The sequence below is a fragment of the Columba livia genome, chromosome 4, assembly GCF_036013475.1.
Source record: "Columba livia isolate bColLiv1 breed racing homer chromosome 4, bColLiv1.pat.W.v2, whole genome shotgun sequence".
NCBI lineage: Eukaryota > Metazoa > Chordata > Aves > Columbiformes > Columbidae > Columba > Columba livia.
Window position 1 is genome coordinate 55,649,400 of NC_088605.1, and position 18,385 is coordinate 55,667,784.

General features: G+C 36.0%; 1 protein-coding gene across 4 annotated transcripts in view; it reads left to right on the top strand.

Annotated features, from left to right (window-relative positions):
- The window catches only part of LRBA (LPS responsive beige-like anchor protein), a 409,013-nt gene that overhangs the window by 73,366 nt on the left and 317,262 nt on the right, over positions 1-18,385 (top strand). For all 4 annotated transcript variants that reach the window (XM_065061876.1, XM_065061878.1, XM_065061877.1 and 1 more), the window contains exons 22-29: positions 834-1,853; positions 2,946-3,121; positions 4,431-4,584; positions 4,992-5,172; positions 6,463-6,590; positions 6,955-7,062; positions 9,721-9,892; positions 10,549-10,993. In XM_065061876.1, the coding sequence (XP_064917948.1) occupies positions 834-1,853; positions 2,946-3,121; positions 4,431-4,584; positions 4,992-5,172; positions 6,463-6,590; positions 6,955-7,062; positions 9,721-9,892; positions 10,549-10,993 (2,384 nt within the window). The remainder of the gene's footprint in view (positions 1-833; positions 1,854-2,945; positions 3,122-4,430; positions 4,585-4,991; positions 5,173-6,462; positions 6,591-6,954; positions 7,063-9,720; positions 9,893-10,548; positions 10,994-18,385) is intronic.

Sequence of the window (18,385 nt, forward strand, 5' to 3'; positions counted from 1 at the left end):
AATTTTTTTCAGCTTGTTTGTAGGAATGTCTTCTCACTGCAGTCAGATTGTGTAGCTGTTTTCATGTGCTTTTTACACTGCATGAATATCATTCACCAGGGACAAGTTCGCTGGTGAATTTTAGGTATAATTTAGAAGATCACCAGGATTTTGGCTTTGTTACACATTTTTCTCTGCTCTGACTTCGTGGATTTGTATGGTTTTTTTATGTAAACTTCTTGAAAGTTTATTTAATTTGTGGATTGTTGAGCATGCGCAAGGTGTATGGTGTGAAAACTCAGATATAGTAAGAGCTCCTGCCACTTGTCACAGTGTCCCGTCTTAGAAAAAAATTGCAATTGTCAGCTATCTCAAATTTAGTAATCCTCTGGTTGTTATGCTGTCACATTTTTATCTGCATCCTATACAATTACATGAATGCAAGTAGCACAGATAACTCTTAATTACACATGACTGTAATTAGCCCAGGATATAATGCAAGTGTTGACTCTAAATAATTTAAACATTTTAGCTTCTTTTACTGGAAGGAGTCTTTAACATTCTGATTACTTTTAGTAGACATCTATTTTCCTGGCCTTTTGATCGTTCTAGGATTTTTTTGACTCTGGTGTTACTCTTTTTATTTTCTTTCTTCCGTCTTGGAATAACAGGTACACACAAGAAACTTGCTCTCGGTGGAAGTGTTCTCAAATGTGACATTCTTTTATCATGATGACAGCATCCAGTATATTCGTAGTATAACTTTGTGGTTTGAACAATGATGTGTGGTTTTTTTCAGCCAAAACTGTAATTAATATATAATTTCTAATGTACTTTTAAATCTGTTCTTTTAGGTAACTTTTGAAATGCACAAAGAGAGTCTTTCTCAAATGTACAAGGAATATCAAGCAAAAGGAGGTGAAGGGAGTGGAATATGTTCTTCAACTCCGATTAGAACAATCTCTGGAGTTAGCAAAGAAGCTGAAACCAAGGGAAAGCAGCAATGTTTGGAGTTAAAAGATGATTCTACTGCTCCTTCCTGCATTATTGATGATGATACGGAGTGCAGTACTGAAAAGAAAGAGACAAATACTACCTCATCAGGTGGTGACCAACGAACTCATTCAGTGTCTAATCACAGGGAAGAGTTAGAGGGGGAAGACAGAGAGACTACACAGGAAAGTGTGGATATTACTCCAGAACCAGACACAATAAAGCCCAGTGTTTCAGAAATTAGTACTGGAATAGCTGAAGCAATTGATGATTCTGTGAGCAAAGCTCTTGAGTTTGTGGAAGAAACAGTAGCTGTCACTGCTGCTTCTTTACCAATGAAGACTACTTTGGAAGGAGAAACTCCTGAAAGTCCAGAAAGACTGGAAAAATCAACAGTAGAGGTGGAAGATGAAGATGGCTTTGTTGATTTGAAAGAAGAAGGTAGTCTGCCTTTGCCATTGGAAGATTTTGCAGATATGAACAAGGAATGTAGCTCTAATGAACGTGAAGTGACAAAGCAGGAAGAAACAATGGAGAAACAACCTGAATGTGTGCTTTTAAAATCCGAAGATACTGAAGGTGTGGATGGGAAAAACGGAGAACCGACTTCTTTACCAGAAACAGTGAGTTCTGCAGTTGAAGAAGTAGCAACTCAACCAGATTCAGAAGGGGAAAAGAAGATGGAGGAAGAAAAGATTGTTTTTAGCAAAATCAAAACAGCTGAAGAAGATGCAAACGCACATGTGCCAGAGCCTGCTGGAGCCTCTGAGAAAAGAATTGCCAGGCTTGATGTTTCTAGTGTCGCATCAGATACAGAAAGACTGGAACTGAAAGCTAACACATGTCTAGAAGCACCTCTGCCCCCTAGATCCATACCTGAGGTAAATTCTACCTGTCCTTCCAGTGTCTAGCTTAAAAAAATAAAAGATCCTATATGAGATTTTTGAAAAAATGTGCCTGTACACGTTTTGGGGATTTTAATGTGTGTGGATTTTTCTGAATTGTCGAAAGAATACTTTCAATCCTTGATTAAAATAGCCATAATACTTACTATAATAATTTGTATACTGAGAAGTCTCTAAGATTTTATTCCTTGTACATCCACTTAGGGATGCTGATGGAGACTGGGTTTTTGGCTAGATGGACACTTCATCTTTGCTGGTACTTCTGTTCTCAAGTTTGAAGAGCAGAAAGAAACATTTATATATTCTGAGGGGATTTTATCTAGAATTTCTTCTGCTTCTTTAGTCAACCTCCCTTTTACTCTTTCAGTCTGCTTTCTTACCTCAACTTTTATAATTGAGAAGTGAACATTCCTTGTGCAGAATAGCACTAAGTTTCTTTCATATCTTAATGCAACTTGCAAAAATATATTTACACTAGCTATTCTGCCAGTACACAGAAAAAACTTATATATATATTTGTTTGAAACCATAACATTTGGCAGGGTTGTCATTTCATCACAGCAGCCTACCTTTGTGCAAGTGTAATTTAAAACTGGGTTTCTGTTGCATGTTGCAGTGCTTCATCCCCCTAGGCTTTACTTTCTAACTCAGCTTTTCATGGTTAAATAGTCACCTATCTGAGTACTTCCCTTCTGCAGAGATACCTGCTAATGGATGCTCTTCATTCTGCACCATTCTTCCTTAAAGGAGCAAAACCACTGTCTACAGCAACTGTGGTAAGGTTGAGTTGCTGCTTGTGTATACCTAGACTGGCAGGTGTGGTAGTGCAGCTGTAGACTAGTTTATAGGTTTGGTGTATCCAGTAAATAGCATTTGTGAAATAGTTTTAGTTTTATTTGTAACTGTGTGTACAGTATAAAATTGTTGAATATCTAAAATCTCAAGTCTGTTAAATGCATTTTAGTGTATGCCATGGAAACTAATAACCAGGTTTTTGTTATTGTTTTGTTTTTGTTTGTTTGTTTGTGTTTTTTTTTTTTTTTTTTTGTCTGCAAACTGTGTATTCAGACGTCAGGACAGCAAGATTCTTCAGGACAAGAGCTAGCTGCTACATCAGATGGGCAGAGAAGAGACTCTAGGTCAACTGTGTTTCGTATTCCTGAGTTTAAGTGGTCACTGATGCATCAGCGCCTGCTCACAGACTTACTCTTTTCCATAGAAACAGATATACAGATGTGGAGAAGGTAAATTGATATTCTTTATATGGAATGAGATAGACTGTCGTTTCACTTATAAATAACTTCAGATTTTGCTGAAACTGCATGAGAGCCACTCTTTGAATTTTGTGCATCTGGTATTTTACTAGTTATTTAGTAACCTTAATTATTTTGTGGTCTAGAGCTGAATATTCTCAGGTTTTTTTTTTTTTAAAGACTCTTTACAAACAAAAATTCATATTGGTTGAAATTCTGCCCACCTATTTTGACTGAAATTCTGCCCACATTTAAGTCAATGGCAGTCTTACTGTAGTTTTTTATTGGATCATGATTTGCATGTTCTTGTTGTATGTAAGGGTCTGTATCTTTTATCAGTAACTAAATATGGACTAAAGAAAAGAATCTATCTTAAATACTGTTTATTATTGCTGCATTTACACACATGATGTAACTGCTTTGATAAGGTTATGTGAACACAGAGATATTCTCTGCATTTAAAAATTAACTTGTAACAGGAATATGGAATGTAATCGAGATGATTTTAGTAAAAAAAAAAAAAATCTTTGAAAACAGTAGTAGTTCTGCATTTAAATGTTCCGATTTAATAACTTATTAAATAGTGGTGTCTATTACTAGCTTTTAGTAGTATGTCGAATTTAAATTGAAACATATAGCTATACTGACCCAGTAAGAAAGGATGGCAGGATGAATAAATATAAGTATTTAATTGAATTGAATTGAAACACAATTTAAACTGATATGAACTTTTGTCTGACAATAATTTTTAGTATGTGACTAGATTAACCTCTCAGGACATCATCAGGTATAGCTAAAATATATTTTTAGTTTAGGTTATGTTTTGAAAATCAGTTTCCATGTTTTAACAGGATTTATTTCCTTCTGTGTTGTTGATTTTTAATTCATTTGAGAAGCCCTTAGTACTTTATTTTTCCAAAGATTTCATTCAAATCTATTTCACACTTTCAGGAAGCTTTATTATGTTGGCTGGTAAAGTGACTTTTGCTATAGCAAAGAATCATAGACTAGCCTATAATATATATTCATCCAAATTATAAGTAACCACACATCTTGATATTTTTCACAAGCTACCATCTGGAGAGGTTTAAGAACATTTTCAAGTTTGGGTACATCAGTTGAATGTTATGGTCATGGGATATTTGCTGCTCCATTGCTGTCTTGGTTTTAGTTTTATGAAAGCAAAAAAATGCTAAAATACCACGAAAGAAAGCTGTATTCTACATGTGGGTTGTTGTGTTTTTTGGTTTTTTTTTAAACCTGCTTTACTTTTTTTACTTTTTTTTTTTTTTTTGGACAGCCATTCTACAAAAACTGTGATGGACTTTGTGAATAGCAGTGACAACGTCGTATTTGTGCACAACACAATTCACCTCATCTCTCAAGTAATGGACAACATGATCATGGCTTGCGGTGGTATATTGCCATTGCTTTCTGCTGCCACATCCGCTACTGTAAGAAATGCCACTTTAATTTGTAAATTTGTCTCTTGTTGGAAGATGTCTTTCTTTATGCAGTGTATTCACTATTATATCTGTCCTTTTGGGAAACAGGAGTACGTGAGGGATATTTCCATAGACTTCTTTCCTCCCTTTCTACCTACATTCTTCCTCTAAGATGAGTTGGATGCCTGCCCTCTTTGCCTGACGACATAAAAAGAAGTTGCTTAGCTTCATTGTCCCACAGTGGTCTGGAATAGGATTAAATCCTAATACTAATGATTGTTTCTAGAACATGACTAATTACTGCTTTTGAATACGACTGTAAATGGACGTCCAACATAACATTTTTCTTCATTTAAGTTGTAAGAATATCACCGTTGTAAAGAAGTAAATGTTGCTTTCAATTTTTCTTTATGTAGCATGAATTGGAGAATATTGAGCCAACTCAAGGACTTTCAGTAGAAGCATCTTTAACATTTCTCCAGAGATTAATCAACCTTGTGGATGTGCTAATTTTTGCAAGCTCTCTTGGTTTCACTGATATTGAATCTGAGAAAAATATGTCATCTGGAGGAATTCTGCGACAATGTCTTCGTCTGGGTAAGCAAATATAACCACTTAATGAGCATAGGAGCTTGCTGTTACTAAATAGTTAGCAATTGTTATCTTGAAGGTTTATTTCTTTTTTTGTTAAATCGGGATTAAATTTAGTCAAAGAAGTACTGGGATCTTTTACTATTTTACTATTACTTTATTCTACAATGCTTATGCATTGGGATTCTTTTCCTCTCTAAAAAGTTAAAATGAAAGAAATTATTAAGTTTGGTAGCCTGACTGTTGTGGATGCATGTTTTCATTTTATCCATGAAGATACTTCTTTTGCTAAAGTTCCCTGAATAGTCAAGGCTGAGAATATAGCAGCTTTAAGAAAAAGAGATCTTGTACTATGTACAAAACCAGGAACTTTTACACAGTGTGGAAAAGAGGTTTAAATCTTGAGGTCAGTACATGAAAGTATGGTGAAAACTAGAGATGTACATTTCTAAAGTGTAGGGTTGAAATTAGGCAGTAGTTTTATCCAGTATTGTAGAATGTTTGCATCAAATAGGATTGAAAGAAAATGGTGATTACCTAAAATGAAGTAATGACTTCTCCAGAAATGAGAACATATAAGAACATAAGTAGGTCCAGGAGGAGATTGTTCATGCTAGTTGCATGCTGTAAGACTTCTTGTAATGAAGGTTTAAGTTGCATGAGTGTCAGAGCAGCTCAGAGCCTCAACAGTAACTAGCCTTCCTCTCCCTTTCTAGGCAATTAAAACTTTGTGCAGGTAGAACAAGATTTATGGGATGCAAACAGGTATAGAGGTGGGGTAGTTCTTTTTTCCTTTGAAAATAATATTAGAAGATGAAACAGGTGCAATTGTGAAGCTAAAAAAAGAAATTGTGTTGACTTCAGAACATTCAGTCCAAGAGTAACAGAGCACTGTGAAGCAAATATGGCCTTTTGTTTCACTAGTGTATAGCTTGTCTTTCTTCTTTGTTAGTCTGTGAAAGTTAGCTGTCTTCAACTTCTCTGCCACATGGTTGTATGCATGTTAAAATTCCAATGAGGGATGCTAACTTACTTTGAAGTATCCATGAGATATATCGTATATCTTCTAGTAGTTTAGTATTAATTATCAGTTATAAATTATTAAAGAATTTTCAGCATTGTTTTGTGATTACTTAAAGTTTGTGGAAGCAAAGTATCATTTTACTGATGTGCTACTGTGTTTACTGTGTGTTACTTTTTAGTTTGTTATAAACAGAAATGTATGTTACATTTCTGTAAGGGATATAGAGCAAAGTATTTCCCAGAGTAATTCTTAACATTTCTTTTCCCTTCAAGTATGTGCGATAGCAGTAAGAAATTGCTTGGAGTGTCAGCAGCATGCACAGATGAAGCCTGTTGGAGACGCTGTGAAGAATCAAAAAGCAGTGCAGGGCTTTATAGGAACAGGAAAGTCTGCAGCAAAGGCAAGTATAAGAGCACACTCAGGAACACAAAAGACAGTAATTATTACTCTGTACAGAGGGGTAAGTTTTTTAAATTTATAGCTGCAGCACTGATACCTTAATAGAGCTGAAGAGCAGGAACACTGGGAATCTGAAGTAGTTTTTCCAATATGTGAATTTAGCACTTACATATTTAATCTTCCACAGTAAAATCAATCTGTCACAAGAATTTGCCAGATTTTTTTTTTTCTTTAAGATTAAATGCGTATCTCATCTTTGTGTTCTAGTTATAGCGGTATGATGCACAGTGGCTGATTGTACACACAATGATTCTTGGTGGAATGCTTTTAACAACACAATCTGAAATGATTTTTATTTTTAATAGAGTCCAGTAGACATTGTGACTGGTGGCATTTCTCCAGTACGAGACCATGACAGACTTCTGCAGGATATGGATATTAATCGACTTCGAGCAGTAGTGTTCAGAGATATAGTAAGTTACAAGTAATGTGTGTATTTGTTTGTTTGTTTATCTAGATTTCTGCATGTATCTGTTTCCTGAACACTTGCTGTGTGTTACGCAGTTTGGCTAAATTGAATTTACAAAAACTGAATTCTGCTCACAGTAATTAGGAACACATAATACTCTGCAGCTGTTATGTTTGGGATTGGAAAGAGGGAGAGTTGAAAGTCTCTGCCTGCTGTTCTGGCTTTTTGGTGTGTTCCTAAGAGGTGATTCTCTGGAATTCTGCCTATTGTATATTAAATATCTTGTCTTTGGTACAATAGATAATTCCACGTGCTGTACATAGACAAATTGTTTATGTATACTGTATATTATATCAAACATGTTTATGTGTACTTTTGAAAAATTAGTATCTTTCTAGATAATTAGAAGTTAGAGGTCATCTCCAATTCCTTTACTTCCCCCCAGAGGAACCAATTTCTGTGCATGTGCTATAAATATGCATATATTTTTTTAGTCTTGGGTTGACTAAAAATATCTTTGCTCTATGTCAGCAACTTTATAGCTGATATTGAAGAAAGTGAGATTGATTGCTTAAAAAAACACCTCTGTAAGCAAATACAGAAGCAATAATGGCTATGAGTCATTGGTGGATTTGTTCTGGACACCAGAACTTATTTTACAGTAATTGGACTATTTAGCAAGTATAATGATTTACACAGGGACTTTTGTTCTATCCAGAATAATGAAGGATCTTTGGTTTTTATCTTTACAGCAATTATTGATTGAAACAAGCTTCTTTCAACCCCTACTTCGGTATCAGTGTGCAAAAGAGTAACAGGAAGCCAATTTTCCATATTGGTGGCAACAAAAATAATCATAATAATGCAATCTTCAAAATCAAGCGCATTTTGTGTACTATTCTTTTAATTTTAAAAACAATATACACACATAACTTCTCCTTCTTTGCATATCTAATCAACCAAGTTTTCTATTCCACAAATGTAAAACGATGCAATAACTCTGCTTTTTGGCTACTGTGTTGAGCTGTGGATAAAAAGTAGACTTTGAAAGTCTTTTAAAGTATAAGCAGCTCAGATAAATAATGAGACAGTTTTTATCTGAGCTACTTATACTTGCATCTAAATGGTTTATGCTTGATTTGCATGTAGTTTCTTAAATTGTGTTCAGCACACAGGATTGTGGTTGGCATGATTTGAACCTGTATAGGAGGAACTCGGTGGGATTCCACTTTACCACCAGTAGCTGTACTTCCGGTAGTACTCTTCCAGTACTTTGTTTCAAGGAGTGCTACAAAAATAGAAAAAAAACAGGATGGGTTGTGCCAGTTTACTGGATCACAACTTTACGAAGTACAGCTGGAAACTGCCTTGCAAAAATTCATCTAGTAAGAAAATTCTTTATAATTCTTACCATTATAGGGGATTTCTGTCAACCCTGGACTGTGCTTTCCTCATGCTAACCTGTTATTACCTTACTGTTTCTGTCTTATTCTGTGAAAGTTAAGGATTTGGTTTGAGCTGAGGGGAACATAGGTTATTTCTTCAGTGTAACAGATAAGATCCAGCTGTGTTATCTAGTTCTTAATAGAGAACTTGTCGTAAAGTTCTCCCAGTGTCACTTATTAAAGAACTCTTTATGGAATGTGGAGCTTTAGTAGGCACCTCAATAATAAAATGACCTTTATAATTGTCTTGGTTTGACTTACTTTCTTGAACTGTTCAAAGGGAAAAGTTGAATGGTACCTGAGCCCTTAGGTAAATGGAGGGGGGGAACAAAACAAACAACCAACAACATTAAAATACACACAAAAAAACCCCAGCCTTTCTCTTACTGATTGGTTAGTAAGGTTACAGATATTCAATGGTTCTCCTGTGATCCTGAAGTATACAAAGCTTTTCTTCCTTCAACAGTCCAAGAAGACAGGCTTAGGCTAAATCATAATGTCTAGTCAGATCTGGGATGTGGTTCTTTCCTCCATTTCGCTAGGAGTGACCAAGTACGCTGGAGAAGTACCTGGCATTGTTCATATTAAGATTTTCTTAAAAATTCTTCATAAAGTTATAGCAGTAATGCAAATCAATATCTGCCAATTTTTCCTTAAGTTGTACATGGTACAATACATCCATCTGGACAAACAGATGATGAAATAAAACCTTAATAATGGTTCTGGAGTTCATTCTACTTAATTCATATGCAATAGTTTATAAATAGGTTTACAGTTTTGTTGAGTATTCTTGCCTGGTTGTACTTCACAGCAAATATTGTTAATATCTTAGCACGTTTGAGGAAACATGTAACAGAGGGAACACCTGTAAATAAAGGGGACCTAGTCCCTGCACTAATTCAAAGCATGTACTTGAAATACATCACCTTAGTTGAAGTTGTCATATTTATGAATGAAAAATGAAGGGATTAGTGCACTTGAATACAATTGCTGTGTTCCCCAGCTTTATAAGTGAGACAAACGGTGATTAGAGAATATTGTTCTTCCATGGTTGACATATCAGCTTATTCTCAGTCTGTTTATGGTAGCGCTGGGCATACTTTACAGAAAAATGAGCATGCTGCTGAAATTGTAATAGAAAATTCTGTGTATTTCTCCTTTTTTAAAAATTTATTTTTAATATTTTTAATGTTTTTGTTTGTTTGTTTGTTTTACAGGAGGACAGTAAACAGGCTCAGTTTTTGGCTTTGGCTGTTGTATATTTTATATCTGTGCTCATGGTTTCGAAATACAGAGATATACTGGAACCCCAGAATGAAAGACAACCACGAAACCATAGCCAGTCATTCAAGGAGTCTGAGGATGAAAATAATGAAACTCCTGCTGCTGGTAAACTGTTAATTATTTGGCCAGATGAAATAATGTGGCTTGTGCATCTTAAAATTCTGAAGAAGTTCATGTGAGATTGTATAGAAATATGGGTGTTGTAACTACTTAAGTAAACAACACTGTAGTATTCAATTTGCCTCAGTATTTGTGTGTATCTTTTCCTGATCTGAGAACAACTTAATCTATAGGTTGCTTTTGCTATGTAGAGGTGATCAGTCTCACTGAAGTAGCTAAGTATTCATGAATACCTGTTGCAGAAACATCTTGTGTAAAGTCAAGTATGCATAAGAATAAACTGGCAGGTTTTTGTTTCCAGCATAAAACTGTATTTTTCTTTCTCCTGTTCTTCTTTAGTACAATCAATTAATTTTCACTCTTTGACTGTTGAGTCAATATCTTTTCTTTCCTTGTCTCTTAATTTTTGGATGCTACAACTTTTCAGGCTTCTCAGAAATTAGAAGGAATTTTTTTCTGTCCTGAGCTTCCTATTAAATACTTAGAGATAATGTTAGATCTCTAAGTGGGCAAGAGGAGATACTTAGAGTTGTATTATTTCACTTGTCACCTATTGGTGTTATTTCTTTAGGAGCAATATGGTGAATGCAATTCTGTTAACAACAGACTTAAATTGTGTTTTCTGTCTTTGCTATGAACAGATGCGGAAAACCCGTCTGCTGATCTCGGTGCTTCAGCTTCAGCCCCTGCTGAAGATTCAGAAAGTACAGCATCTGTACAAAGAAAGGATTCTGGTCTTGGGGAGGAACCGGCTTCAGGGCAAACCAACAGTTCTGGTGGTGTTGCTGAAGCAGGACCTCTGAATGTCAGTGCAGGTCCGGATGCAATCAGTGAAGTACTGTGCACACTCTCATTAGAAGTAAATAAGTCTCAGGAGGGCAGGAGTGAGGCAGGAACTGAGGATAATAAGCCTGCAACTTCTGTGCCAGCTGCAAAAAATGTCAATGTAAAGGACATCCTGAGAAGCCTGGTAAGCACACCAGCTGATGGGACTGCAGTGGATCCTGCTCTTCTGCCACCAACCTTCCTTGGAGTTCTTGGGGATGGAGCTGCTGAGCAGGCTGTACAGTTCCATTCATTTGACAGGTAAATTTAACTTCTGAAATACTTGGCCTATTTAATTTTGCTTAAGATATCTGTAGGGAACAGAAAACAATCCCACTTCATTTCACCAGGTCTTATGTATAGTGTCATCTAGTACTTAATATAATCGAGATGCTTTGATTTACAAGTAGAAGCGTTTACTACAAAGTCCGCTGACATCATGTAGGTTCATCGTGAAGGTATGCTCTGCAATTCATGGGATGTCATGTTATGCTGTAAAAGACTGTGGAAATGAACAATGACTGGGGATTGGGTTATACTTGAAGGTCTTGAAGTCAGGTCCTCTTTTTAAGAGTTAACTCTTTTGTCTCCATAGATGTTACAGCTCAGAAGTGATAGTTAGAAGGGCCAGGAAGTTGCCTGGAAATGATTGCAAGAGTAAAAGGAAAGATTAAGGGTGTAAGGTGTTCTTTAGTCTTTCCTGTTCTCCTGTTCTTAACTGCAGTGTTTGCAGATGAGTGCGGCCGTCCTGTGCATATTTACTCAGTTTTAAAGAACACAGGAAATAAAATGGATATTAAATAACTTAAAGCAACGATGTGTAGATTAGCATGTGTATTGATCACAAAGCTGTATCTAGTTTCTGTTACTGGTTTAATAACAGTTACAAATGGATAGAAAACAATGGAGCAGTCATCTTCGTGTCTTTACACTTGTAGAATAGCCCAATATACATTTAAAAAATGCATCTGTGTTCTGCCTTGTGGTGCTGAAGGCCTACTTTAAATCTTTCAGGCTTCATGCAGTAGCTATGTCCCTAAGCTGTTAGATTTACTTTGTTGTTAAAGTAACTTTTAAATTTTGTTTCATTTTAATAAATATCTGCCTTTCTTCATAGTCAGTTGCTGCAGTGGATTTAAAATGGGACATTCCTGCTTTGGTTTACTTTATTTTTCTTTTAGATTGAAGTCTTTTCTGATAATAATTTTCGTGTCTCCCCTACGTCTCAGTTTTCATTAGATAGTTATCTTTTCCAAAGTATAGTAGGCCACATTGTCTTTTATTATGCTTACTGGCTCTTAGCTGTCCAGAATTCCCTATAACAACCAAGAAAACAAAGGACAAAAGAAAGAATCCTGTAATGCATTCCTGCCTCTAGAAAAGCCTTGATCATATCCATATCCTGCAGTTGATCTGGTGTGAGGGAATTCTTGGTTACCATACCAGTGTCTGATCCTGCACTTATTCTTGAACAACTTCTGGCTGTGATGTCTTTGCAGTCTGTGGCTGCCTTGCTCAAACTTAACAAACATAGATGACCCAAGAAAGGAGCGCAGCTCTGCCAGGACTATGGACACAGCTGTCACAATGTGTCTTCTCAGCTCAGATTGCTGTATCACTAGTGAGGGAAGAGGTGGTGTTGGTTGTCTGGCTAGATTAGACACAGATGGTGTATGCTGGCATTGGGCCCCCTTGCTCTTGTCTCAAAGTAAATATTGTGTTCTGCTCATGATGCTGAACAGGAGGACTTATTTTGGGAGCAGTCGGAGGATGGAGGCAAAGGGGAAAATTGGGAGAAGGGGGACACTCATTTAGAACTTGTCATGCCTCTGTGTCCCTGCTGCTGCCCAAGTGCTTTTAGTGCTTCTCCAGAGAGGCCGATCATTGCTCTTTACAGCAAATGTGCAGCCGATGTGAAATAGCATAATGGTTTAGTTTGTGACTAATGTTCTTCCGCAGGAAATTCCTATTGTTCATTGCTGAGTGGTAGAGGTTTGAATCACAAAATAACCTGTTTCTGGAGATCTGGTACAGAAGTGCATGTTTCATCTAGGAGTTATTTTTTAGCTATTGCTAAAACTGGAGATTTGCACTGTTTGTGCAAATCTAATTTGAGTTGATTTAAAGTAGGTTAACTAGACAGGAAGTAATTGGACAATTGCAGTCCTGATGTCTGACATAGGTGTATTATGCCTACAAAACCGTATCAGAGGAAATGATGCAATTTAATTTGATAAATGTTCACTAATGAAATAGTGGCCATTGGCAGCAACCCTTTGATCACTTGCAGTTTTGTGTTCTTTTTTTCTGTATAGTTACAAAATCACTCAAATAATTTTTTAGAAAAACTTAAATTGCAGTGTATTTTTTAAAGCAAGTCACTAAACAGTTGAACTACTTGCTCTTTTGCCCTTTTAATTTTCCAGTGCTGCATTGTCCCAGATGAACTCCTCTCTCTTTTTTCCACCTCCAAAGTGCCAGCCATTTTTCACCACAAATATTGACATTCTCTCATTTAACCTCACAAAATAATTACTGTATCAGATCCTGAAAAGAAACCACTCTGGTGAAGAAATGTATATAGAGAAGTGAAAGGGGTGCATGGACTGAAGCAGTAGACAGCATTGTGCTTGTGAATGGAAGAGCAGAGGGCAAGGGCTTTAGGGTAGAGGTTTATGTAGCTATCTGGATTGCTCCACTGTGATAACTTGTGAGTATTAGTTTTCTATGACTTTTTGTGTTTTGTAGGTGGGGCTAAACATGTAAGAAAAAGGTCATGAACCAGTATAAGATATTTTGTCCTTCAGCAGTTGCATGTGACGTCAGTATGTCAGCAACTCTGTGTTTCTATGTGATTTGATTTTTCATTTCCATCATTTATTGGGTACGTCAGGTAGATAAAAGTGTACTTAATAATGTAGAAGTCTTACCTCCAATCAATTATCATCTGGTAGTGGCATACACAATCTTGCATCTATGGTAAATGTATTGCTCTGTGATGAGGCATGTTGCTAACTAGCTAATAAATCAGTTAATAAAAAAGATGGAATAACTGTGTATATGAAACAATTATATTTAGTATTATAGAGACAGGAAAGTTTCATGATCACTTGTAGATAACTGTATCTTTATATAGTGCAACTTTGCTTAAAGTAGAAGTTTATGCTGTGAAATGACACCTAGGGACAGCAGCGGGAAGGAATTGTGCTAGGGAAAGAAAAACCATTTTACAAGGAACTGTAGTAGAGTTGCTTGTATCTCTGGATACACAAAAATACTAAGGTACGTTGGAAGAGTTTGGAAAGAAGGGTTTGGGATGCTCTCTTATTTTCTGTGTCTGGTTTACATTTAATGTATTGTTTGATGGCAAACACAAACTCTGAGTTATCTTTTTTTTTTTTTTTTTTTTTCCTTTTTAAAGACACTTTGTTAAAAGTTGTTCCCATGTAGCAGTTTTCCAGTGAGGTATCTCTGGGAATTTCAAAGCATCTCTCTGATCCTGCATTTATCTCAGGAATGCTGTGTCAGAAATCAAAACTCTCCTCATATCTTAAGGATTATCAACTTCCCAGCCATAGCTGGAGAGTATACAGTAACAGCTATGTGAGTGAAACCTTACTGAAAGGCTGCCAGGTTGCAAGGCTTTGCAAACAACTAGGTGTATGTGTTCATTCCCATGCCAAAAATCTTCCCCTTATCTTCTGTGAAGATACAATCTCGTGATTAGTGGGTGCCAGGGGTTTATCATGATAAAGTTCAAGACTTGAATTGGCTTTTTCCCAAGATCCCTAGGGACATGAATTAATGTTCCAATTTCAGTATATCCTAAACCAGCAGTTTTCTTATTCAGTAATAATCTTTTAGGAAAAGAGCTGGGGGGCTAATACAAGCATATTTAAATAAAACAGAAATAAAAATAATGAAAGCTAGGATAAAAAAGGAGATGTCATTTCTCTTCAGTTGGTCTAATAAAAGCCATAACCTATAACTTGCTATTTTTACTATGCAATTTAAAATAAAACCTTTGTCTTTCCTGGCTTCCAGTGCTCTTTGTGGAAACATTCAATAATCATGTCATTATAAGAAGCTGATGCTGAGGGTTCAGAGGAATGTAGGCTCTTAAATCATGGTCTTGTACCATAGAGCTTAAATCTGCAGCTAAGCTGTAACTTACAGAAGAGATATGTTAATAAGCTTGTTTATCTTTTTGGAACATCGTCTATAAGCTGCTTAGTTTGCCTCAGACTGTGTTTATGCATTTGTCAGTCAGTGGCGTGCATGTGCCTTTGTCATGGCATTTTGGTTAAGTTTAGTCAAAGTCCCTTTTTTATATGTAATGAATACATTTTAGACTTCATTGATTTGGGCCTCAAGTGTAAAAAGCATCAACTCGTCTTTGACAAGATTAAGTCTACCAGGTACAGGTAGAGAGAAAATATGAGAATAGAGGATCTGTAGATCAAGGCACTTATGCTGTGATGAGAAGCTCAGCTCTTTTTGCACACCAACAATTTGCATTCTGCAGGGGATGAAGAGGGAAACCATTTGAAGTCTTCTCCCTGCCAAGCTGATTTTAAAGTTCTCTTACAAAATTGATTGTATTCTTTCTATCATCTCTTCTCTTTTTTCCTCCCTCTCTCTGATCTTTCATGGTTTTGAGAGTCTCTTATTCTTCCTTTCTGCTTGGGTATTTCAAGGGGAACATAAGAGAATGGGTATTATTTCTCAGACAGCAGAGCCCATAGAATGACACTGACATGGCAGACTGCTTTCCTGGCTCACAAAGTAGAAGTAAAAATAAGTCTCTGATCCTCTTTTATTGGTCTTTTGCTCATTGCATAGGAGGCCTGCAGTGGGCATCGTTCTGGCAGCGCGGAACAAGGCTAACTTCTTTTGGGTTTGAATTAAAACCATTATCCCATAGGGAAACAGACAATCTGTCACCTGTGTTGCTGTTCAATGCTGAAAAATGGAATGCTAAGAATTAAATCTGTAGGAATTCTTGTGTGCCAAGAGGAATTAGAGCTCATGTAAATATTTTAAAATTACAGTGAGGTCATCAGTTTGGCCTGGCCCATGTTGTATTAAGAATATTTGACTCGCACCCAAAGAAAATTTGCAACTTGAAATACATTTAAAATACATCGCACACTTGTCAACTTAAAAAAAAAAAAAAAAAAGAAAAAGAAAAAAATGCTTAAAATTTAGGAGATACTTACAGTTATTTTGTGTCTTAATATTGCACCAGAAGAATCGATGATCTGAAACCAAGAAAGCTTTCAATAAGTAAATCCTTACAGAATTTGGCAGAATAGGTCATTATTGTGTAAGCCTTTGTCTGTGATGGAAGTCAGTGTTCAGCTCAGTGGTCTGTGCTCATTCAACAGTGAATAATTGTCTGCAACACGAAGGCTCCTTACACTTCAGCGTAATTGGGACTAATAACACACTGACCTTCTGGCTAAGATGTATTTACGGTGGCCAGTTCTTACTATGCCTGACCTACGTTTATCAGTTCACGTGCCGTAAATTCCTACTGTAAATCTTAAATATTTGATTTTAAATTTTAAAAGGCAAATATCTAATGTAGTCATGTAAATGAGGCAGTGGAACTATTATTTTTACAGTAGTGTCTGAGGTCTGCTTGTGAAATATGTTTTAGGAATATTTTCTGTGCAGATTTTTCTAGTTTGTTTTATTTCACTTGTGTTTGAATATTCTGATAATGGATGTTGTAATATACAAATGTAACTCAAAAGTATAGAGTTAATTGAAATGGTGCAACAATGTAATGTTAACGAGTAAAATGTATTGATGGTTTTCTTCCATGTGACACTTCTCTAACCATACATGAGGTTGCTTAGTGTATGCTGTTACTCTGATGAAATTCAGGCATGATTACCGATGTTTAAAAAATATATTTATTTAGATCTAAGGAAATATACTGTAAGGCTACTTATTAATGAATGTTTTATTCACACATGTAGCAATATTTAACTTTTTAAGAAATGCTTGTCAGTTTAGCCACAAAAAGGTACTGCGTTACCGGTGTACTCTTTAGAAGCAAGTGCCTGATTACTTGAGAGAAGCTGAAAGCATATTAATTTTTAAGACATTTCTGACAAATTTACATTACTTAATGTGTTAAACACTTCATGTTTTCCAGTTTACTTACTACAATATTTAATCTTGATTTCCCATTGTCTCATACATTCTTTCTGCCAGTTCCATTCATTTTACCTATAGTAGCATTTAAATAGTCTTGCGAAAGAAAAGCGCAAAGAAACGTTGATGGTTAATGGCAAATATGTTTGAGCACAGTTGCCCTTCCACATAAATATTCAGAGAAAGTACCATTTTACTACACAAAGAAGGGAAAATGTAGGAATTTCAGAATGCACCTAAAGAAACATGACTGATGTTTATTCAAATATCTTAATTTGCTTTCCAGTATGGGATAAATATGAATCTTTATATGATTGCCAAGCCATACTTTCATACCTTGAAGAAAGGAGCTTCCATGACCAGGCTAAAACAAATCCTGCAACTGTACCATTGTTCAGTTGTACCATTGAAAGGTCAGATATACATGGTAGGAAACATTACATTACCAATAATGCAGCAATGTAGCTATGAAGTAGTTGTGTTAAGATACTTTGATGTTTTGTTTCATTAGTTTTGAACTATCTTAACTTTTGGAATAGGAGGTCATGGCAACTGACTAGAAGACAGGAAGTATGTTCAGGGTTTGAGGTTTCTTTACATCATGTTTGTAGACGATACCCAGTGCTTCTTTTGACTGTGTTCTTCAGATTGATACAGATGTCAGGAAAAGAGACCTTCTTTCCTCACAAGGAATACGGATTATTTTATTTTGGTTAGAAAAACTGGAATCATTTCAGTTGACTGCTGAAGAACGCTATCTAAAATAAATTCAGTACAGAACTAGGACTCTGAGGCTAGAAAACAGCTTTAGGGTGAGTTGTTCAGAGCCACTGTTTTCTTAAAGATTTTTTTCATGTGAAGCAGCAATTTCTCCAGCCCCTGTACTGCCGTTACCTTCTGTCTTGCTGAATAGTTATGGAGCACAGCGGAAGTCTTTAGTTGTGGTGCATTGTGAAGGTTCTGAATCCTTGAGCAAGCTTGTATTAATAACACAGGAGATCAAGATCAGATACAGGAATTATGGTAGAATTTATGAAGTAGTTTTTTTTTAACTGAAAGCTAGAACTTTTTTTCAGTGGGATATGATAACTAATGCTTCTCAGAAAGCTGAGAGTCAGTGTCTTTTGCTCAAAGGATGTGATGACTGGAATACACACATACATAGTCACGTGTACTGTTTGTAAGGCAGCATACATTCTTCTGTATTTTGAAGTCTTAAGCATGTAGTTATTCATTTGTCTTCCTTGAATCAAAGCAAAAGGAATGATGTTTTATGATGTAGTCTAATTAAAAAGAAAAAGCCTGCTAACAGGTCTGCTTTGCAGCTGTGTATTAATGCTGTATTCCTCACACTAATAGTCTGAGTACCTTCCTTAAAGTGAATGCCATTGCTAGATACTAAAAACTATAATGGAAGTGTTAAAATATAATTCATTTTTTTAATGTACTTCATGGAAAGTAAGTTACTCAAGATGAGTCACAGCTGTA